The sequence below is a fragment of the Sinocyclocheilus grahami genome, unplaced genomic scaffold (genome assembly GCF_001515645.1).
Source record: "Sinocyclocheilus grahami isolate Dianchi unplaced genomic scaffold, SAMN03320097.WGS_v1.1 scaffold429.1, whole genome shotgun sequence".
Classification (NCBI taxonomy): Eukaryota; Metazoa; Chordata; class Actinopteri; order Cypriniformes; family Cyprinidae; genus Sinocyclocheilus; species Sinocyclocheilus grahami.
Genome location: NW_015505608.1, coordinates 628,278 through 652,073, shown reverse-complemented (window position 1 = coordinate 652,073; position 23,796 = coordinate 628,278). Strand labels below are relative to the sequence as shown.

General features: G+C 38.4%; 2 protein-coding genes across 4 annotated transcripts in view; one reads left to right on the top strand and one right to left on the bottom strand.

The window, feature by feature from the left end:
* Window positions 1-135: 135 nt before the first annotated feature.
* On the bottom strand, window positions 136-17,191 carry gsk3ab (glycogen synthase kinase 3 alpha b). The gene is made up of 10 exons (XM_016233410.1): window positions 16,831-17,191; window positions 12,774-12,961; window positions 10,047-10,130; window positions 9,814-9,924; window positions 8,530-8,660; window positions 5,725-5,929; window positions 5,546-5,641; window positions 4,798-4,984; window positions 1,422-1,499; window positions 136-1,315 (listed from the first exon to the last, which is right to left on the bottom strand). The coding sequence occupies exons 1-10, from the start codon at window positions 17,003-17,005 to the stop codon at window positions 1,248-1,250; spliced, it is 1,323 nt and encodes a 440-aa protein (XP_016088896.1). The 5' UTR covers window positions 17,006-17,191; the 3' UTR covers window positions 136-1,247.
* A 571-nt stretch (window positions 17,192-17,762) lies between these two features.
* The window catches only part of znf526 (zinc finger protein 526), a 13,300-nt gene continuing 7,266 nt past the window's right edge, over window positions 17,763-23,796 (top strand). For 2 of the 3 annotated variants that reach the window (XM_016233409.1, XM_016233405.1), the window contains exons 1-6: window positions 17,763-18,306; window positions 19,010-19,409; window positions 19,507-19,667; window positions 21,713-21,820; window positions 22,162-22,946; window positions 23,045-23,171. In XM_016233409.1, the coding sequence (XP_016088895.1) occupies window positions 19,154-19,409; window positions 19,507-19,667; window positions 21,713-21,820; window positions 22,162-22,946; window positions 23,045-23,171 (1,437 nt within the window). In that variant the 5' untranslated portion in view covers window positions 17,763-18,306; window positions 19,010-19,153. The remainder of the gene's footprint in view (window positions 18,307-19,009; window positions 19,410-19,506; window positions 19,668-21,712; window positions 21,821-22,161; window positions 22,947-23,044; window positions 23,172-23,796) is intronic. The other variant, XM_016233406.1, reaches the window with a different exon arrangement.

The following is a 23,796-nucleotide window of genomic DNA, read 5'->3' as shown; positions in this document are numbered from 1 at the left end:
AGGGCAGGCAGGCAGGCGCGCGGGCGGGCGGATGAGGAGAGAGAGTAAGAGAAAGGGACTGAGAAATATCAGGTAAAAACAAAATTTTGTTCAGTTTTGTCTTTTTCCCCGGATGCAGGGAGAGGCTGGATGAAATGTTATATACAGTTGTATGATGAAGGGATAGGAGGAAAGAGGGAGGGAGGGCGGCCGAGAGACAGAGAGAGAGAGAAAGAGAGACCAAGAAAGGCTGGTTTCTGCTCATTCCAGCATTGCTCCACTAGAAGAAAAATCTAATTACAAGGACAACAGAATAACAATAACAAAAATAACAAAATAAAAGGTACATGGCATTTACATATTAGCAATGAGAGGAGGAGAAGATAGGAAGGATGGAAGAAGGGAAAGACAAACAGCTCCAGTCTCATTTGCTAAGTGTTCATGGTGTGTGTGGGCTCATGTATCAACGTGTCTTTTAGATGAACATCAGCTAAATCCACATTTAACAGGCATGCCGATGTATATAAACACACACGTGGCATAGACTCTTGTACAACAGAAAAGCTAACACAGCTAGTGATGGGACTGACCTACCAGCTATGTGTGTGTGTGCGCGCATGCACAAAAAACAAAAGTGAGCACGTTTTACAATGAAACTGACAAAAAAAACCCCAGATAAACCTTGCCTCAACTTCTCCAAATACTCTCCTTAAAAGAAATTAAAACAAAAAGTGTGCAATGATTACTTAAAATTGACATTCGCACATAAAGACACCCATTTTCATCTCTGCGAAGAGAAACAGCACATCCTGACACACAGACACTGACAACTCACGCTCACCGCTTCATAAAACCCATCCTAAAGAAAGCTAAAACGTATCACTTTAAGAGCAAAATTATATTTAAATGAGCTCGACATATTGTTTAAAAGTCAAATGGAAGGTACCAGAGGCAGAGAGCAGAAACTGTGCGGTGCTCTTCATGCCACTAGGGGGCACATGTGCCCTAAGCGGGCCTTCCCAGTCTTTAAACCGAAACATGACAATCATCATGCTAAATTTAAATCCTGTGATGATTGACGTCATTAATCTGGGCATCAAACACTTCTTTCATCATGACGACACATAACACGAGGTGACGAGTGTGCGTGCTTGTGTGTTTGTGAGAGAGAGAGACTGTTTGGAGCTGCTTTTGGGAAGGAGAGAGGAATGAGAAAGAAGGGATGAGGAGAGAGGGGTGATAACGTCGCAGAAATGCCAAGGGAACAATTAGGTGTTGTTGCTCAGGGGTCCCGGTGCTGAGCTAGACTGGGCTGGACCGTCTGAACCGCTGCCCTCTGTGAAGACACACACGCATGGAGTTAAAATAACACAGGACATGTGGATTCACAAATGCATACGGACTGACAGGAAGGGTATTTGGTATGTATGTGCGATCAGTACCGTGTGAGGCAGGTGTCGTCTGCGAGCGAGCATGGGGAGGAATGAGAATGGAGTTCAACTGTGGTTGGATAGACAGCTCTGCAGGGGAGAGAAAGACAAAGAATTAGCCATCAACATCTAAACGTGTCAAAACCCTAAATAGCTTTTTACTTGCGTCACAGGATGTGAAAGCCGTCTCAAATTACAAGCAGTAGAACTATTACCTTCTAAGTTTCCTAAAAGCCAAAGTTCGATGCATAGGTTGTGACAAGCTCAAGAAAAAAGAAGGTGATTAACAAAATGTACCATTTTACCCACTATTTGCAGAGCTTCAGACCAAAAAACGGACTAGGGAACCACTGGCTCTTAAAATTAAACCTTTTTTAGCTGGCAGATTACAGAATCACACAATATAGATGGCGCTGACATTTTTGCTTAAGCTCACTTTTCCAGATTTATCCAGGATCTATTGCAGCGGGGAAAGATTCAAATGGCAATGCATTAAATCATACATTTTTAAAGCTCTGTACTATGTAAGTGTGCAGTACGTTGTTCCTATACACACTAGAAGTATAAATACATCAAGTGCACTTCAGCTCATTGAGTGGCCAGTTTAGTTTCCTGCTTTTTAGCAAACAGACATGACATGGGCTGTGTTTAAGGGACATTGATCTCAAAAGCCTCTGCACACTATTGCTATAGTGAATTACATGTAAAGTGAAATTATTTAATGTAAAATAGTACAATGTTTAAGTTATATGTACTTGAGCTGCATACACTGCCATTCAAAAGTTTGGGGTCAGCAAGATGTTTTTGAAAACAAGTCTCTCTCTTTCCAAGACAGGATTTAAGCAATACAGTAAAACCAATAATATTGTGAAATGTTTACTATTTAAATGAACTGTTTTCTGTTTTAATACATTTGAAAATGTAATTTATTCCTGTGATGCAAAGCTGAATTTTTAGCAGTCATTACTCCAGTCTTCAGTGTCACACGATCCTTCAGAAATCATTCTAATTAGAAATCGACCGATATCTCGATTTACCGATATTGTTCCCGATATTTAAGCATTTTACCATAATCGGATATCGGTTTTGTAATATTGGATTCACCGATAAATGCCACCATCCTGTGGGTGTTTTGAGAATTGCACGCAGGATCGCCATTGCAGTGCGTCTGAGGGGAGATGAGACAACAACAACGGCATGGTGCAGGTACTTGATTTGCTGTAGTTAGTAAACTTTATTTAACATAACAGCCATTTATGCACAAATTAGATGCATTACATAAATGCCTGATATGTAGTTTATGCAGCTTGGCTTGAAGAAATAGAGACCAACTCATGGAGTCACGTAAAATAATCCGTCAAGTCCTGTCCCAATAAAGACGTAACTTTGACTGAATTAAATAATATGCAGCCATGAATGAGCGCATGTTGGAAATGTCTCTCTGTTGTAGATTTGCTCAGTCTCGTGAAGCCGCTTTCATATTGCTGTTCACTCCCCGGGTTGATGCTCAGGAAATGCTCCAGCACGGCCATCGCATGTAACTTTTAACAAGATTAACTTGTTTAAAACACCCTAAATTGTATTAACATTTATATTATAACCATTATTTCGCTAATAAACATCTAAATAAATACAACTATATGGAAATTAATTATTTATTATTTCCGCGAGCGATCGCAGTTTGAGTATAGTTCTGTGTAACTGCATAGATAAACCACACTGTCAGCAGGCATTTCATAATCTAGAAGGACAAAAACATTATTAATAATTCTGATATAACATTCCAGTTGAGAAATGCAATAAAATACAATGTTTTGTTTGTTATATTCCAATATTCCAGAGAATATTATTCAGTGAATTATTTTTGACTCTGTAGCTATTAAACAGCTTATAAACCTACTAAAACTGTAGTTTAAAATGAAGTTGGTATGACTCCTGTCCTTTACTTATTTTCTCCATTTGAAAACATTAGACATCCTACATTTATTTTGCTTATTTTTAATATTAGTGTTGTTGCTGTTGATGCTTTTTATAAATAAAATTGTTGTAATATGAAGATTAAATTTAACATGAAAGCCTGCTAATTTTCAACACTTAAAAATAAATAAATAAATAAATAAATAAAAGAAGATGACTGAAAAGAGGAAAAACCAAAGTATGTTCTTACTTCACTCAGTCATTTATTTACTTTATAACAGTAAATAAATATCGGTTCTCGGGCACATAAACGTGCAAATAATTGGTATCGTATCGGTTATAAAAAATTCAATATCGGTCGATCACTAATTCTAATATGCTGGTTTGGTGCTCAAGAAACATTTATTATTATCAAATGTTAAAAACAGGTTTGCTTTATATTTTTGTGGAAACTGATTTTTTTTAGGATTCTTTGGTAAAAAAGAAATTTCAAAAGAACAGCATCTGTTGTTGTGAATAAAAGTTCATTTCTTTACAAAAAAAAAAATATTGACCCAAAATGTTTGAATACTAATGTATATAGTAATTCTAATTCAAAATCGAATTGATCAAGAAAGCTTTATTTCAGTTTAAATGCAGTAATCAGAAATATAATTTAATCAGATTAGTGATTTGCTAATCGGGTTGTTTCTGTTGGTGTGAAAGAATGAAAATTGCAAGCTGCTATGATGTTCAAATCGTGAATTAATTACTTACGAACTGGTTAAAATTATGCTCAAGCTTCAATCTAACACACTTATTCACCGAGCAGAGTCATTTTTGATGAACCAAAAACCATTGGTCTGCTGTGTTTACTTTTAGGTTCATCAGTCTAATTACTGACTGGTTGTTCATTTGACAACGTGTAGTTAAGTTCAAGACACGCTCACTTTACAGTAATGAATAGTATACTAAATTAAAAAAAGGTAATAAAAATATTTTTAGCATATATAAAGCCAAGCTGTAAGGCTAAAATAAGCAATGTTTAACCTTTTTTTTTTTTCTTTACGGAACATCAATAGTGCCAGCATCAATTTGGAACTAAATCCTTTTTTTGCATGCAACCACTGTATTCACATTCTGATTGTGTTGCTATTTTTTTAGCTGCTTATTAGAATTTTCACTTCTAAAACAACAATGGGTGTCAGGCACATTTCTTGTGCAAAGTTTTGTAAATGCTTTTTATAGTTTTCTTTAAAGAACACCTCAGATCAGACACACACCAAAACACACTTTGGGTAAAATACTGTCACAGGCATTAGACAAAATTAGCTCTAGATACAAGTACCGCCTCAACATACTAAACCGTAAGAGTTTTTCTAATGTGCGCAAGATAAAAAGACAAAAATATAGAAAGAGAATGCATGAGCCTCCGATTAATCCGATGTGGCTGAATCTGAATAGAAGTGGCAGTTCTTTCAGTTCAACTCACCCACAGGGCTGAAGTTGAAGAGTTGGGGAAGTTCTCGGCCATTAGGCAGACGGGCATTCGGCTGACGCAGCTCGTCAAAGAAGGCGTGTGCACAGGCCTCCAGCGGAGAGAGCCGCGTCACTGGTGTGTACTCCAACAGACGAGAACACAACGAGATGGCTTCAGGAGGGGTCCTCGGCTTAAACACCTAACAAACGCACAGAATCACAGAGAAATGTCGCATCTGACAAGCTTAAAAATGAAAGACCAGTTTAAAAATGAATCGGCCTAAACCATTTTAGAGAGCCAAAATCATTGACCGGAACAGTGGCGTTAATCTAGCGCTGATCAGATGGCATGTTTTGACTGTCAGCATCTATTTCATGCAAACTTTGCAATTTGGATAAACCACAGGTAAACATGTCAGCTTTGTGGACACGACGGCTGGTACGACAATATGGAGTTAAATCTATCTACAATTTAATGAAACATTTTTGTTTAGTCTATGGTTTTTTTCATTTGAACAAAACTTCACTAAACTGCATTATGTGCACTATAAATGTTTAAATGTAACTCAGTTGTTATTCGAAGTGTTCATTATTAAATACATTTGATTAATAAACCTTATTTTTATTTTTGGTTTTCAGCTAAATAAAATTTTTTGTTACCAAAGTTATTTCGGAGCATCACTAGCTTACCCTTCTATAAAGTCCTAAAATGTTTCTTTCTGTGAGATAACCGTAAACTATCACAGCAACAGGTGCTTTACCTTCGTCCAAGGGTGTGCTTTGATCTGTGGGAATTTAAACTCTGTGTAGTTGGGGTTCATCTCTCGGATCTGTTCTCTCGTCGGGGTCCCCAAAACCTGCAGAGGTTGGACAGAGTGAGAATTAAGACTTGTGTCTATGTTTACTCTTCAAAATACAGCAATGTAGATCTTCCACTCACCTTGATGATCTCCACTAGCTGGTCCACTCCACTGTCACCGGGGAATATGGGCTGTCCCAGAAGCAGCTCTGCTAATACACAGCCAGCTGACCAGATATCAATGTTGGATGTGTAATCCGTGGCTCCAAATATTAGCTCAGGAGCGCGGTAATACCGCGAACAGATGTATGACACATTGGGCTCCCCCCGAATTAACTGTTTTGCACTGTGGAGATCACACAATAGAGGGTTATAAAAATCTTATCAAAAATACACACATGTATACAGTGGGCTACATATGAAGATGTACAATTGGCACTCTTTTTACATCATTTCTGAAAAATAGAGTTGAATTAAGAATCATTTTGGAATCAGACCAAGGTTCTATGAACCTAAATCAAATCTCAAGATTCCCACCGCAGGACACAGATGCACACAAGTTTGACACACAGGCCAAAACTTTCTGTTACTAGGCAGATTGTAGTGTAAATGCCCCAATATACTTCAAGCATAAACGAAGAATGAACTAGTGTGAAATCATTTCAAACTAAATCAGAACAAAAAGTTCATTTGCAGTTTGTTTTGGAGTTGCCACCTTTGAACTACCATTACCATTTTGTTATTGAGGGATAAGCACATATTTACATATTCACATAAATGATGATCTTATACAGTTAAAGGGATAGTTCACCCAAAAATGAACTTTTAATTAATTACTCATTAATTACTCACCCTCATGTCGTTCCAAACCCACAAGACCTTCATTTATCTTTGGAATACAAATTAAGATATTTTTTATGCATTCTGAGAGCTCTCTGACCCTCCCATAGACAGCAATGTAATTACCATGATCAACGTCCAGAAACGTAGCAAGGAGATCGGTAAAATAATCCATGTGACATCAGGGGTTCAACCGTAATGTTACGAAGCTTTGAGAATACTTTTTGTACGCAAAGAAAACAGAAATAACGACTTTATTATATAATTCATTCGTCATCTCCGCGTCACCCTAACGCCATTTTGGAGAGTATCCACTGAACGTAAACAGCGTATGCTGTTCTGTGTCAGCCGCACCACACGGATACGTTGTTTTCGTTCAAATCAAAGTGTAAATAAACGTAGAAAACATATCCACGTGGCGCAGCTGACACAGAACAGTATACACGGTTTACATTTACGAAGGGGGCAGTCGTGGCCTAATGGATAGCGAGTCGGACTTGTAACCCGAAGGTCGCGGGTTCGAGTCTCTGGTCCGGCAGGGATTTTAGGTGGGGGGAGTGAATAACCAGCGCTCTCTCCACCTTCAATACCACGACTGAGGTGAGACCCTTGAGCAAAGCACCAAGCATTGGCTGCCCACTGCTCTGTGTGCGTGTTCACGGTGCGTGTGTGCACTAGGATTGCAAAAAGGAAATATTCCGGAAACTTCACAGGATTTTTTGAAAGTTTCCACCCCTTTGCTACCCTAGTGTGTGCGTGTTTGTTCACTACTCACTAGGGCTGCACAATTAATCGAATTTCTAATCGCAATTACAATTATGAATGCCACAATTACGTAATCATTCGAAGCGGCAATTAATCGTTCAAAGTCCACTTATGTTATTCTGCATGCTTAAGGGTTTTTCCCCATTATTTAAACTTTAGTTTTAGTATAACATTATAATATACCATTTATATTTGTACTTTTTTATAATTTAAAGAAGAAACCAATCCGATGTATAGTTGACATTTGAGGCTTAATACTATAGAAACGCACAAAGTTTTTCAGTTAGTGTTTTCAGCTGGTTTATTTTCATATAAAAATGCGGCATGCAGTTGCATCAAACAATGGTATAAACATCATTCAATGTAAATTGTGATAATCGTAATTAATAATCGCAATTACAATTTCAAGGGAATAATCGACAATTATGATTTTTGTCATAATCGTGCAGCCCTACTACTCACTGCTGTGTGTGTGCACTTGGATGGGTTAAATGCAGAGCACAAATTCCAAGTATGGGACACCATACTTGGCCACACGTCCTTTCCTTTCCTTAATTTGTGTTCTGAAGATGAACGGAGGTCTTACGGGTTTAGAACAACACGAGGATGAGTAATTAATGACAGAACTTTCATTTTCGGGTCAAAATGTCAAAAGTTTACATACACCTTACAGAATCTGTCAAATGTTAATTACTTTACCAAAATAAGAGGGATCATTCAAAATGCATGTTATGTTTTCTTTAGTACTATTCTGAATAACATCTTCATTCTGTTCAAAAGTTTTCACCTCTTAATGCATGTTTTTTCCTTCTGGAGCATCAGTGAGCGTTTGAACCTTCTGTAATAGCTGCATATGAGTCCCTCAAAATCATAGTCATTGTTGGAAAAGGTTCAAATACACATTACACAAAAATGCTGGAAAACCAAAGAATTTGAGGGACCTGAAGTATTTTTCTGAAGAACAGCAGGCAGTTTAACTGTTCAAGACAAACAAGGGAGTCATGAACAACTATCACTAAGCAAGAAAAACAGTATTAAGAATCAAGTGTATGTAAACTTTTGAACGTGGTCATTTTTATAAATGTATATTTATGTAAATGTGTATTTTTATAAATATACGATTTTCTCTTGTGGACTATATGTAAACGTCTTTTATGTGAAATATCTTACTCAGATCAGTACTAAATGAAAAAAATAACATGCATTTTGTATGATCCCTCTAATTTTGGTAAAATAATGAACATTTTGCAGATTCTGCAAGGTGTATGTAAACTTTTGACCTCAACTGTACATGGGTGTGTTTCAAATACATGCCACACAGAGAAGCATCAGAACACACACCTGCCAAAGTCACACAGTTTGAGTATAGCTGTGTCTGGGTCCACCAGGAGATTCTGTGGCTTTATGTCTCTATGGCAGACGCCTTGGGAATGAATATATGCCAGACTGCGAAATAACTGATACATATACACCTGAGAAAGAAAGACAGATTGTGGGGGAGGAAAGAGAGAAAGAGATGTTATTGTTTATTGTACATATGAATGGGCACAGTAGCAGCAGTCATGACTACACAGTTGTGATGCGCGGATGGCGGTTATATCCGCGGGCGCTGCGGATAATCCGCAGATCGGGTGGGTCGGGTAATAAAAAAATGCATTCTGATTATTTGCGGGTGTGTGGATAAAATAAATTATAAATGATGCAAGTATTAACTACATTTTCTAAACTATGAACGTGTTTTAAATAGGCTACAGCAACTGAATAAACTGTAAATTAACATTAAAAGTTATTCAACAAAACATTATTTAGTCAAGAGCAGTAAGGGATTTTCTCTGTCTTTTGTTGTTTGATTAACATTAATAAAAGACGGCACAGCTTTATTAGGCTGCTATCACAAGACCTATTTCACGGATCCAATACTGATACTCGTGCGTTTTATTTTGCAACTGTTTACATTAACTTAAGACAAACCCAACAGTCCTTTCTCAATTTGGTACGGATGGCTTAAAAAGACGTGAAAATAATACATTTTTGTGACGATGCAACAATGACCGATTAGGCAACTGACAATTCTGTCAACTGTCCCGAAACGCGAGCTAAAGTCTTCTATCGCAGCGTGCAGCAGCTCTAGATGCACCGATGTGAAGCGAAAGTCAAAGAGAGAAGACGCGGTATAGCTGAATCACTTACGCTGTTTTCATCTGATGGTTTGTGTGGATTTATTTACTCATCTAACCTACACGCTATATTGAATAAAGGTTTTGCAGTAATTTCCCTCATTTTAAAGTCGAAAGCTGCGGGAATGAGTAATGCGATGTATGCGCAATCCCGCAATGAAATTCAGGATCTGATTAAACAATTCTATTATACAGAGAATTGTGAAATAGATTTTCATGACTTTTCAAAAAACTTTGAGTATTTATTTTTACAAAACTTTCTAGGCCTGGAAATTGCTGTTCAATTACTTTTCCAGGTTTTTCATGACCGTACGAACCCTAATGTGATGATCGGGTGCGGTTATCTAAATCAGACAAAAATACAGGTGCGGGTGGATAATTTATTTGAAGCTGCGGATTCGGGTGACGTTTTAGCTCATCCGCGCATCACTACTACACAGAGACTTACTTTGACATAGATAATGGGGATGGTGGTCTTGGACTTGTTGAAGTGGCGTGCCACCCTGTACACGGTTTCTGGTACAAAATCAAGCACCAGATTTAGATACACTTCATCTTTCTGAGGAGAGAAAGAGAGAAGATTGTTGAACAGAGATTACATTCTTCAAAAATATATTATTCACTATGACAACTTAATATCACTGGGAATATAAAAACTCAAAGGTTGGACAGAAAAATAACCTTTTCTCCACTGGAGTAGAAGAAGTAGCGTAGCCTGACAATATTACAGTGGTCCAACTTCCTCATTATCTGTAGCTCACGGTTCTGTGGAGAAAGCAATGATGTGTGAAGGACGGTAAAGTCAAGGCATGAAAATCAAACATCTATCATATTTAATGCATTCATCTGTGGAAGTGTTTCTCTGACTGTGCAGCCTATGTAAAACTAGTGCTGCATATATTACATATATAGATTGCAAGCAATGCTCACTTCGAGGTGGAAGGCTGTGCCTTATTCTGTCTGTGAGACACTACACATACTCATGATTCAGTGTTTTCACACCCCCATTTACATTTGGTATTAACATGTTTTTCGGGGCTGAGATGAGCCTTATTGCCATTTAAATCCTTACAGGTTTGTGGGGTGTGTTTCAATAACATGTGTTGCGAATGCCAAGTATTCCAGGCTCACATGTGAGTAATTTCAAACATTTCTGGCTGCTACAAATATTTATGCAAAAATGAATACAGAATGAGGAGATAAAAAAATACTGTAAATACACAAATCATGACAGAAATATATTACACTAACACTACATTACTAATTGTATATTCTAATACAGTTCTAAAATCGAATAATAATAAATATTACATCGCAATTATATAATATTTAATACTTTTACAAAGTCTTGATTTAGTTTTGGGGGTGTACTAGAACAGGCTCTCATACTAGATTGTTCGAAAAACACATTATTTTTCACATATTTCACATTATTACAACACCTATCTCCCCAGTCTGGCATGAACGGCTCGAATAGTTCCCGTATCAAATGAAGGCTCGACTTCTGAAATGCTGCGATTGGTTAGTTGGGCCAGTGTGTGCTGTGATTGGTTAGCTGGGCCAGTGTGTGCTGTGATTGGTTAGCTGGGCCAGTGTGTGCTGTGATTGGTTAGCTGGGCCAGTGTGTGTTGTGACTGGCAGCACTCGGCGCCTGGTCGGGAAATGTCACACCCCTTATCATAGGCCCCTGCGAGCTTCAGTGTAAATATTGCATCAAAATCGAATTAATTTGAGCGCGATTTAAACCCGGATGATTGTAACCACTCTAAGTTCATCTGCCTTGGGGAAAGCTAGCATGTCTCCGACATAGTGATGATAACACTCGTTGCCTTCTCTAGTGCAGCTCAACCAGGTCTCGTCCCATTCGTCGATATTTGTGATATCACAAATCCCGGAAAATATGCGTTGTAGTCCAAACGAGTCATTCATTGTAGTTTTTGAAAAGTGATTTCTGTTAAATAAAATATCTCCTTTTGAAGTGGACTTTGAGCTTTGTAACTTTGCAGACCTTTTTTATGCTCAAACAGCAACATCACAGACTAGCTAAATTTGAACAAGTGAAAAAGCATAATAGGACCCCTTTAAGTAGAAAAACAGTTACTGAGAAGTGGACTGATACCCTATTACAGCTAAAGTGGATCAAAAAGAGATCAGAGTCAACCTTCAAGCCCAGGTACAACACTAATGCAATTTTTTTTGGTAGGCCTGTTCACTTTTGAGTAGGGCTGGGCGATATAGCTAAAAAATGTATCAACGATATGTTTCATATTTTTCGGTATCGATAATTATTGACATTTTTATAACCTTTTTATAAAACAGAGCAATTTGTTTACATTTAACCACTGTATTTTTAAATTAACTAAATTTAATGAGACAACAAATATTGTTTTTGTTTTAACAAATTTTTTTTGTTTTAACAGTCAATCACAAAATAAAAAAATTAAACAAATGTCTCGTTTCTAATGTTTTATATGCAGATTAAATAGGTTAAAGGGTTAGTCCACCCCAAAATGAAAATTCTGTCATTAATTACTCTCATGTCGCTCCAAACCGTAAGACCTTTCTTCATCTTCAGAACACAAATTAAGATATTTTGATGAAATGTGAGAGCTCTCAGACCCTGCATAGACAGCAACACAACTGAAATATTCCCAAGTCCAGAAACGTAGTAAGGAGATCGGTAAAACAGTCCATGTGACATCAGTGGCTCAACTTCAGTTTTGCGAAGCTACGAGAATACGTTTTGAGCGCAAAGAAAACAAATATAATTTATTCAACAATTCTTTGTTGAACTGCAACTGTATTTTTGCATTCAAATGCAAATGTTTATTTTAAATTTGACTAATATTAATTTTTTTATTCACTATCTCCTCATCACAGGCAGGCACAGCACTCATGTTCGTGTTCGTGTGTGCTGTCTGCGTCACTCATAAGACATGCCCATATCGTGCACTATATCGAACATTTTTTATATCGTTATCGAAGAAGGTGTACCATCGATAAATATCGATACCGTTTCATCGCCCGGGGCTACTTTTGAGTCCGTTTGAAAGAGGTTCAGGTCTTCTGAAAATGTGAAGAGCAACATTTCCTCAAGGCAGTAGAGCCTGGACAAAACAACTGGAGTCATAAGACAAGTTTGTAGTTTATGAACACACCGATGAACTTAAAAGGGGGTGTTTTCAATGTGATCTTAAGCCTTTTTATTCTTTTAGCTTTGTTATCTAAGCAGAAGCAACATGAGATATTAAATGTTTATTACTGGTCAAATCGTAATGACAAAAAGAAAATTCCAACATGATTGTAGCAGCCATATTTCATGTTGGAAATGGTTTTATGCATTTTAGGGTTATTTATTATGATACTAACATCAGTTTGTACACAATCAGGTTTTCTTACTCCTCTTACCTTAAACCTCTTATCCTGAAGCACCTTCTTTATGGCCACCATCTCCTGGCTGTCGATGAGTCGAGCCTGGTACACCACTCCAAATGAGCCATTCCCGATCACCTTGATGTCTGTGTACGAGACCTCCTGAGGACGGTCCGGACCCTGCCCTGGTGTGGCTACTACCGTTGTTACTTTCCCACTATCCCCTAAACACACAACAAAACAAGTGTTTTTTTTTAAACAAAAGGCCTTTGCCTGAAAGATCTGACTGCTCAAAAGAATGAAGATTTAAACCACAGGAGTCATTTTTCCCCCATGTATGACCTGAACGAATGCGGTTACATATTAAACACTACTTTTGTAGTCAATGTGATAAAATTACAAAAAGAACATTCTCAAAAACAGTGACAGACATCTGACAATGTACCTTAATAGTCTTAATTTAATTCATGTTTAAAAGGGTTTGCTCAGCCCTAAAATGAAAATTCTGTCAGCATTTACTCACGTCGCTCATGTCGCATTCCCCTCATGTCGCTCCAAACCCATAAGAAATACGATCATCTTTGGAACACAAATTAAGATATTTTTAATAAAATCTAAGAGATTTCTGTGCCTCCTGCAATTTAATTCAAGTCTGCTGATATATGATCGCCTTATATGATGAACAGATCTATTTATAGGCTTTTATTCACATATAAACATTAATAAGCTAACAATGTTAACAGCAATATTTGGTGATGGAAGCTCAAGCACGCTTGCTTGTTTGAGGTGCAAGGACCAATGAGATCAAGGCAAGTATGGTTGAGCGATTTATGTTTGCTGATCTATGTTTATATGTGAATAAAAGCCTAAATTAAATCTGTTCGTCATATAAATCAACCATGTTTCTTCAGAAGACTTGGATTAAATTGCTCAATTCATATGGATTTCTTTTTTGATCTCTTTAAAAATGTTTTATAGGGTCAAGACGAGAGTAAAATGTCAATTTTCATTTTGGGGTGCACTAACCCTGTAAGTAAGAGACTGAAAAATGCACTGGACTTACTATTTTATAGTAATATTTCAGTTTTTCTACTAAACCGTTTTTGTAATATCAGGTGAATTAATGCATTTAAATTGTTATTACATTCGGTTGGTCTCTAAATATTAGCTTGTATAACAAAAGCAGAATCATACCATTGTGTGAACTAACAAGTGAAATAAGTTATTAAAAAATATTATTATTTTCTAAATCTAATTATTTTCTCTGTATTTTTAATTCTGCCCTAGCTTCTGTCAAGAGCACTGGACCAGTGCATGACACTAACTAAAAGAGGGTTACTTTTATCTTTGTTGCCTATACACATTATTAGTGTCAAACTTAGCCTTTCTGAGGTTAGTGATACTCAAGTGCATTTAGATTTGTCCATCCAAAACAAAAAAAGTAATATGAATTTAATTTCCCCTGGAAAATAACGTAATATCTGTGATAACACACAGCATTTTGAATAAATTGTCAGAAGCAGAGCACTGCTGTATGATGTCCATGTAGTCATTCATTTTATGCTGCAGGATTGGTGGTGGACACGTTCCTCGTGGTAAAATCACAGGAAAATTATGCTCTGACAGTATTAATTATGAATCTACCATGCAATTTCAGCTGAGAAAAACATGAGTAATAGCTCTAATCAGCTGGTGAGTGTGGTGATTTGAAAAGACAAGTCACATGCAACATTTACGGTTATTTTGTGGTGCCTTGCATGCTTTTTGAAGCATGAAATTACAGGTCCTCACTGCACTGGAATTGGTGAGCAGCACATTCTTTAAAACTTCTTTCGCACTCCATGGAAGAAAGTCAATCAGGTTTAGATCGACATGAGTGAGTAAAACGTGAAATATTCCTCAAAACTACTCCTGAATGCCTGAGAGAGCTTTATATTCAAAAGACATGAAAACAAAGCAAAAAGTCCAAACCCAGCATTAGACCTACAGTGGTTAGATCTTTTTGAACTCATCTTATCCAGCACGCTATGCCTGTTTGCCACTCTGTCTGACAGGTGTTAATAGTAATCCAACACCCATGTTTAGATGAGTGTCCAAACACAACAGAACAACGGGTAGAGCTTATCACTAGGAATAGCAGAAACTCCCTTAAGACTGTTTGAACATGGGTGGAGTCTACTAAAGTCTGACCACATTTCCACCTGTGGCCAAGAGCAGACCTGAATAATGGGGACGCCTGGAGACAAGCAGAGCCCTAGGGTGATGTTTTTTCCGTCAGTTTAGATTTTAGATGAGGAATGACAGATTCACCAAAACAAAAGCTTTGTTTTATTACACGGCAAAACTATTATTTACCAGATCAAAGCAGAGCAGACAGCTGTTGGCATGCATGACATAGACAGTTGCTGCTATTGAGAATTTTTCATCAGAATAACACTGCTTCGACTGGGATGAGAAACACTGTGGGTTAGTGGCTTATTTAAATTGCCACCACATAAAATGTCATTTTGAATACCAATTTGTGGATGTTGCATAGAAAAAATTTGGAAAATGTGCAAAAATCATTACATTTGAGATGGATATATTTTTATTCAGGAAGGCAAGCTCATTAACTGAGAGAAAGATTATTACAGAATAATTTGCTACATGTGCATAAATGTCTTGCGACTTTTTCACAACCAGTCATGTGACTGAATAATTCTCTGAGTAAAAAAAAAAATCACCACATAGAATCTAAAATGATGCTATCGTGAATCTGAAATGCCAGAGCCAAAGCCTGCCATTAAAAAGACTGTCTAGTATGATCCTATAGGATGAGAGAGATGGATTCAGTCCAGTTAATGGCCTGGCACTTTGCCATGTGTTCATTGATCATGTTTATGCCATTTAGTTGCTTTCAGTGATGAACTGAATGACATTTTTTATAATTGATCCCAGCAGAAATCTATATATGAATATAAAAATAATGTATTTGCAAATAAAAATGTAAAGACATATATTACACATTATGCAAACTCTACGTTAATGACACAAAATGCATAATGTCTTTAGGCGAGTACAAATGTTAGCAGTGTAATTAAAAATGGTTACTATGCTGAAAAATAGGACAAAAACAGCCATGATTGTTGTGTTGTAACTACTGGTTCAAGGTTTCTCGTGGGTTACAGTTGTACACCCACCCACTCCATCTCCCCTCATTCCTAGTAATAACACCCATCACCATTCTCGTGGAAATCCAGCAGTCAGCACCAGTGTAGATAAACACTGCTGCCAGCACTGCAGTCACTGGGAATCATTTATAGAGCTCCAAATGAAGAGGTTTATGCCTCTAGGGAAACCACTAGTTTTCACAGGAGTAGCCCAACCACAAATTTACATTAGGTCATTTGTTCTTCATAGGACACGGTGTTTGTACTCAAAGCTATGTGATGATCTGTTAGATTGCGAGTAGGAAGGCTGGGTCATTTAACATTACATTAATAATAATAATAATATTATATTATAAATATTATGATACTTCTCCTTTAAATATATGGACAGGCAAACGCCAATTTGGCCCTCTTCAGGCAGGTTGAACTTAATATTAAGATTATTATTAAAGACATTTCTGATGCAACTAAATGCATCCAGGATCGCACATGATGAAATGATTCAAATCAAACGCAAAATTAAAGATACAGTCTGTTAGATGCTGCCGGCAGGCTAACTGAGCTTTGTTACCAAACGAGCACATCTTCAATAACGCGACGTCTAAACATCTAATAAACCAAGTATCATATTTTAAAGAAGGGTTCAAGCCAAGGTGGTCAAAATGTGATGCATTGGTATCGATCATAAGAGATGCGTTTAGCCAGTGCTCTTATGAAGGATTGTCGAGCTAATGTAGAGCAATCAAAGCCCTTGATCCGTCTACAAAAACAAGCTCACGTTAGCTTAGCCAGTTAGCCGCCTAAAGTGGGTTAACGCGATCATGGCAAAATAATCAGACAAATTAATGAACAGCACGCTACACGGTCCAGCACTTGGGCTTTTACTAGTCTACTAATATCACATTTATTGGGATTGTCGTGTGATGTCATTGAATGATACTCACTGCCCAGCTTTAGGTTTCCGAAACCAGACGAACTCCCGCCTGCGGCCTGCGCGCCCCCCGTCTTTCCTGAAGAGCTTCCGCCAGCGACGGCTGATCCGGCGGCGGCTGCAGCGGCTCCCGGGACCCCTGGAGGCTCAGCAAACGAGCTAGTCCTGGGCCGCCCGCTGCCGCTCATTTCGGGTTGCAAGTGTGCCAGAGCGGGGGTAAACTGTGCCTGTAGACTAGCCCAGGTGCGTAGTGGATATGTCAATTTAAACTATAATAATCGTTAAAAAAAATATTAAGATTGCTGAACTATTCTATCAATGGCAAATTGTGCGCCTCCTCTTTCTTTCTCTGTGGCTGGGCAACTAGAGCTGACGCACAGCGACGCTCTATGCGCATTGTTTTCTGGGTAACGAAGTTCAACAACGCTCTCACGTGCGTAGATCCTGCAGCATAAGAATGACCAGCTTTTCGTTCTTTTTTCATGCCAAGGGCTCATAAATAAAAATGCTAAATCTTTTTTGTCTTACCAGTAAAAACTATGGCCGTCAATGGAATAACATACTCGAAATGAACCTAATTTCCAAACCTCTAGAAAGCAGAATGTTTGAAAAGCCTTGCATTAAATAACCCAATGGCGTAACGCACTATAATACAGTTAATAAATAGACAACTCAAGATATAAATATCGAAATGATTACTTTGACTTCTGATGAAATGTGTCCCATTTGTTGTCGATTAAAATCTCTCGTTTCACAAAAACGTTTACACTGACAAATTGTCCATTTACATAGAAGTCAAACTGTTTTCCCCTTAATGAGTTCAGGAATGGTCTGAAATGTTTTAACAGCAGTGTCTATTACTTGAGGGACTAATCATATACATTTCATGAACAATTAATAATGAATACTTAACGATAAACACATAGTGTGTTTTGAAATGTTTTATTATTAATGAATTTATTGGTGGTTTAGGACCTTTCCATCAGCAGATGCAGCCTCGCATTCACATACTCTGACTGTCCATCACAAGAGCTAGAGTTTGAAAGACAGTCTTTCTATCCAATCAGCGCCTTGCACAAGCCACACGCGAACCTCCATGGGGAGGGCAGCATGCACAGAGCAAGGAACAGAGGCCAGACAAACGGTACATTTCCACATCCACGATCGTCTTTACGTCAAAATATTTAACAAATTGCGTGGCACTGAATAATACTGCTTCGTTGTGGCGAGAAACGCATTGTGGGCACCGGAACGCTTCCGCGGGGCCGACGAGCGCTGCACGAGGGATCACCCAGCTGCAGCGCGCGAGGCGAGGCTCGGAAACGGCTGGGGAAAGAAGGCCTCCCTTCAGCGCTCTTAGACCTGCGGGGAAAAGTGAAGAGCGCCGCCTGACGACCGCCGTACAGCGGGGTGGCTCGCTCAGGAGACAGCGGTGCGCTCCATAAGCTCTGGCAAAATCTGAAGAGCGCCACCAGCTGCTCGCCACAAGGTAAACCACTCGTCTGAAACCCTCTAAATGCTGTTGTTTGTTAGTACCGATTCCGCCACGACTAGTGCCAGAAGTTTTTACAGAAGTGTATTATCAGTCAGTTTGCTTTTAACACCTGCATCTGTTTTCTGATTTATTGATGAAGCGAAGTTATTGAATTGTCGACTCATGTTACGTTAAAATGTTTCACTATATATATATATAGTGAAACATTTTTGACTCCAAGGCCCCCTTTGTAGAAGACAGTATTTAGACCCTCCTATAATGTATAGTAATCTATGTGTAATAATCTCAAAATTATGTCAAAATTGTAAGTGTCTTTTAGCAGTTTAATTGGGATTATGTTAATTATGTTAACTAAATTTAAATAATACTTATTAGGGCCACTTGGACGTTTGCTGAGGCCTAACTGGTCTGAGGTGGTTTTATGGGTATTTCAAATTAACATTAAAGAGAAAATCAAGTGAAATTGTAAAGTTTGAATATTTTAGAAATTAAATGAAGGGTGAAAATTTGTGGGACATACTTTGTCCCATGTCTCAATGATCATATAAATTATGTTCATAATATCTATATTATTATTGACCCGTGGAAATCTAATCCTGAATGATAGGTTATATTTAATATGAAAGTGCAAGGCCAGACAATTTGTCTGGGAGTCTTCTGGCATATCTGTATTGCTTAAGTTATTATTATTTTTTAGGTTGTTTTAGGGTTTAGGATTCGTATCGAGCATAAGAATGCATACTGAACCCAGTGACTGTGACTCATAACCCCAGCACTGCATCTGCTCTTCAGCACACCGAGAGACTTTGCATCTTAACAGGTTTAGCACTGTGCAGTTACCATGAGTGAGCAGGAATATGTGGAGCATCAGTACATGTGCAGTGAGTGCCAGCAGCTCTTTAATACTCTGGAGGAGGTGCTGGTGCACCAACAGATCCACACCGGAGCAGAGGGGGACGAGGTCGAGGTCCTCTCGAGCCTTGAGGACTGTGACACTGGGGAGAGCCAGTATCAGTGCCTGGAGTGTGGAGCCATCCTGAGGAACCCAGACGAACTGCTGCTGCATCAAGAGCTGCACATGAGAGAGGCAGGCCAGGGTGAGTGCAGTGTTTAATATGTGTGCTGCTGTACTGCAAGTTTAGTTGGGGGTTTTTGAAAGTGCATGTAATCGGCACATGAATGCTTTATTTTCAGAGCTATGTGAGGTCACAGAGGTGGATGCTGTCGATGCAGATGTGCCAATCCAGTATCAGTGTTTGGAATGTCTGGCTCTCTTTGACACACCTGAGCTGTGGTTGGCTCACAGACAGACACACAACAGAAGCAGCACCCACAGCAGCTTGAGCACAGATACAGTGAGTACACACACACACACAAATAAACAAAGCTGGGTATCCATGCTGATTCTGATTTGCTCTCAATTTGTTTTGATTAGATTCCAATTCATTTGGGAGTGGTAGTGTTCATTTATGTAGGAAAGAAAATCTCTTTCAGCTAATGAGCCTTCTGACTTGGAATATTGTAAAAATGTTTATTTTAAAAAATTGACAACAGAGCCCAGACTATGCAGGTCTGTGGATGCGAGATAAAATTTTAGTTCAGCTGAATTAAAAAAAAAAAGTTTTTTAAAATGTTATTTATATGTAAAACTACTTTTATAACAATATATACATTTATTATAAAATAATAAACTCCCATGAAAAAGTATTGAAAAGCTTTAAATGTTTTAATATGGCTTAGGTATAAATCAAATAATTATTTAATGTACACTACTGCTCCAATGTCTAAGGTTGGTTGGTAATGTTTTTTTTAAATGTTTTTCAAAAGTCTTATATTCACCAAGGATGCATTGATATAAAAATACAGTAAAAACAGTAATTCTGTCAAACATTATTACAATGTAAAATAACAGTTTTCTTTTTTAAAATATATTTTAAATTGTAAAAATGTAGTTTTTTTCCAGTGTTGGCAAAGCTGAATTTTCAGCATCATTACTCCAGTTATCAGTGTCACATGATCCTTCAGAAATCATTCTAATATGCTGATTTGCTGCTCTTGTAACTTGTCATTGTTGAAAATATTTGCAGTTTTATGGGAAACCGTGATAAAAAAAATGTTCAGGGTTCTTTGATTAATAGAAAGTTCAAAACAACAGCTTATTTGAAATATAATTTTTTTTGTAACAATGTAAGAGTCTATACCAGCGGTGGCAAACTCCGGTCCTGGAGAGCCGCAGCCCTGCAGAGTACAGCTCCAACCCTAATTAAAACTCACCTGCCTGTAGCTTTCTAGTAACCCTTCAGACCTTGATTAGCTTGTTCAGGTGTGTTTGATTAGGGTTGACGCAAAACTCTGCAGGGCTGCGGCTCTCCAGGACCGACGTTCGCCACCCCTGGTCTATACTATCACTTTTGATTACATTACATGTATCCTTGCTGAATAGAAGTGTCATTAAAAAATCTTAATCCCAAACTTATAAACACTAGTATAGACAAATTAACAAAACAAAAAAAAAACAATACTAATATCAGCTAATAACTCTTCTCAATAACGTAACAATGCTGTCTAATAGAAGAATGTGTATGAGTACAGCTCCAACCCTAATTAAAACTCCCCTGCCTGTAGCTTTCTAGTAACCCTTCAGACCTTGATTAGCATGTTCAGGTGTGTTTGATTAGGGTTGACGCAAAACTCTGCAGGGCTCTCCAGAACGTCGGTCCTCTCCAGGACCGACGTTCGCCACCCCTGGTCTATACTATCACTTTTGATTACATTACATGTATCCTTGCTGAATAGAAGTGTCATTAAAAAATCTTAATCCCAAACTTATAAACACTAGTATAGACAAATTAACAAAACAAAAAAAAAACAATACTAATATCAGCTAATAACTCTTCTCAATAACGTAACAATGCTGTCTAATAGAAGAATGTGTATCTATTAAAACATTAATTGTTCATATCATTAAAAATGTCTACACTGTTATTGCTACAGTGTCAGGTTCTTAAGGTGTTCCTCTCCAGGACCGACGTTCGCCACCCCTGGTCTATACTATCACTTTTGATTACATTACATGTATCCTTGCTGAATAGAAGTGTCATTAAAAAAATCTTAATCCCAAACTTATAAACACTAGTATAGACAAATTAACAAAACAAAAAAAAAACAATACTAATATCAGCTAATAACTCTTCTCAATAACGTAACAATGCTGTCTAATAGAAGAATGTGTATCTATTAAAACATTAATTGTTCATATCATTAAAAATGTCTACACTGTTATTGCTACAGTGTCAGGTTCTTAAGGTGTTCAACAAACAACTTGCACATACTGCGGAGTAAAATATTAATCTTGTGATCTTTTCAGCAGTTTCTAATTTAATTTTGTGTTCTGTTTCAGGAATATGTTCTTCAGGCAGATGGTTCAGTCACTCCGCTGCAGTTGCTCAATGTTCAAAATCTAGTTCTGGATGAACAGAAGGCAGGCCAGATCCTGACCTTAGCCCAGGTCTGTTTACATACATACATACAGATATACACACAAAACAAATAAATTTTTTAAAGTGGGTTTGTTTTACACCATGATCTAATTAGGAGTGATGCGATAAAATCTTTATTTGATTTCTGTTTCTGTCACAGTGGGTAGTCCTACCCACTCATTGGTCTAAAATCCTCTGAAAACTGTTGTTGGCAATGCATCTAGTTAAAACATGGTGTTAGGATCAGGTTTTTCCCATCTTATTAATTCAGGAGTTTCAGTGTGACAATGTCCTGGCCTATTTCCACATTGTTTGAGGATGTTACAGGTCCCATATTTCCAAACTTACTTTCGTTGCCTTTATTATTCAGGCTCTTCGAGAGCAAGAAAACCCATCTAAAACTGGAGCCTCTCACAGGACTATGCTAGTACCAGCCAACGCTTCCCTGCCTGGCTCCACCTCTGCGATGCTCCGCCTACAGTTCTGCTCCGCCCAAGCGATCGCTGATGGTTCTGCTTCAGCTACTCTCCGCAAAGCTAAACTCCTCGCCCCTCTCTTACCCGCCGATCCTATCCGGCTGGACAATGTGACCACTTTTAACCTCCTCCCTTCCTCTGGTCAGGTGAACACGTTAAAGAAGGAAAATGAGGAGATTTTAATAATCCATCCTTATGAGTGTTCTGAGTGTAATCTGCTGTTTAGCACACCAGAGGATTTCCTTCAACACCAGGGGGAGCACTTCTTAGGCCAGGACAAAGAGAGTGGGGACACTGGGGTGATGGTGGGGTATGAAGACCGTTCTGGGGCTAAGGAAGATGAAGGAAGAAGCGATGGATCCGAAGAGGGCAGCAAAGTTGGCAAAGTTATTGCTGGGAGGCATACATACACTGCCCGCTCAGCTGGTTTGGGTTTGACGCCGCCACCCAGCAATCTTCGGTGTGAGGAGTGCAAAAGAACGTTCACCTCTGCCAATCGGCTTGTGGCGCACCTTCGAGTGCATGAACAAGGAACACACGAGTGCCCAGAGTGTGACAAAGTGTTTAAAAAGTTGGTGTCCCTTCAGACTCACATGCGCACACACTCTGGTGAGGCACGTTTTCTGTGTGTGGACTGTGGACATGGTTTTACCACAGAAATGACTCTTATGATACACAGGTAATAAATAAAAACTGTATAGTCAAACATCAAAACTTGCTCGTGATTTGGGTTCTCTGTCATCAAAACTAATTTTTCTTTTGCTTTTCCCGCTTTAGGAAATCCCATACATCTGAACCACTGCACAAATGCCCATTTTGTGCTAAAACTTTCACCAACATGACGAAGTTCTTGTACCATCGTCGCACTCACCGAGCACGCGAGCCGACCGAACCAGTCTCTCAGGTAATAGTTGACTTAATGAAGGAAATTAGCTATGCACAACATCAGTATCATATTGGTTATCAGCTGATATATGAGATTACATTTATTGTTAACTGTATTCGTATTGGTCAATATTGGATATATATTTGCTGATATTTAAAGGGGTCATATGATGCAATTAAAATTTTTCCTTTATCTTTGGAGTGTTACAAGCTCTTGGTGCATAAAGAAGATCTGTAAAGTTGCAAAGACTAAAGTCTCAAATCCAAAGAGATATTCTTTATAAAAGTTAAGAGTCACCCACACCTACCTAAAGCGGCTCGTTCTAACACGCCCCCACATATCTACCTCACTATGTGGGAAGATTTGCATAACGCCGCCCAAATGTTCACGCAAAGAAAGAAGGCGTAACTTTTAGGCTCACTGTAGTTTTGTTGACACTGCAGCCATGTCGTGAAGATGCTGTGTGCTTCGTTGTGAAAGCGAAACTACTTTGTTTGGTCTTCCAAAAGAGGACGATATCCGCTTCGTCATGCCTAGAGCTGATCCGTGCTGGTCGCTGAGGAAATACATCAACTTTCACCGTGGACGAAGCGGAGTTCAGCCCGGGGTCGTCACATGTGGTTGCCGCAGGCATCACAATATG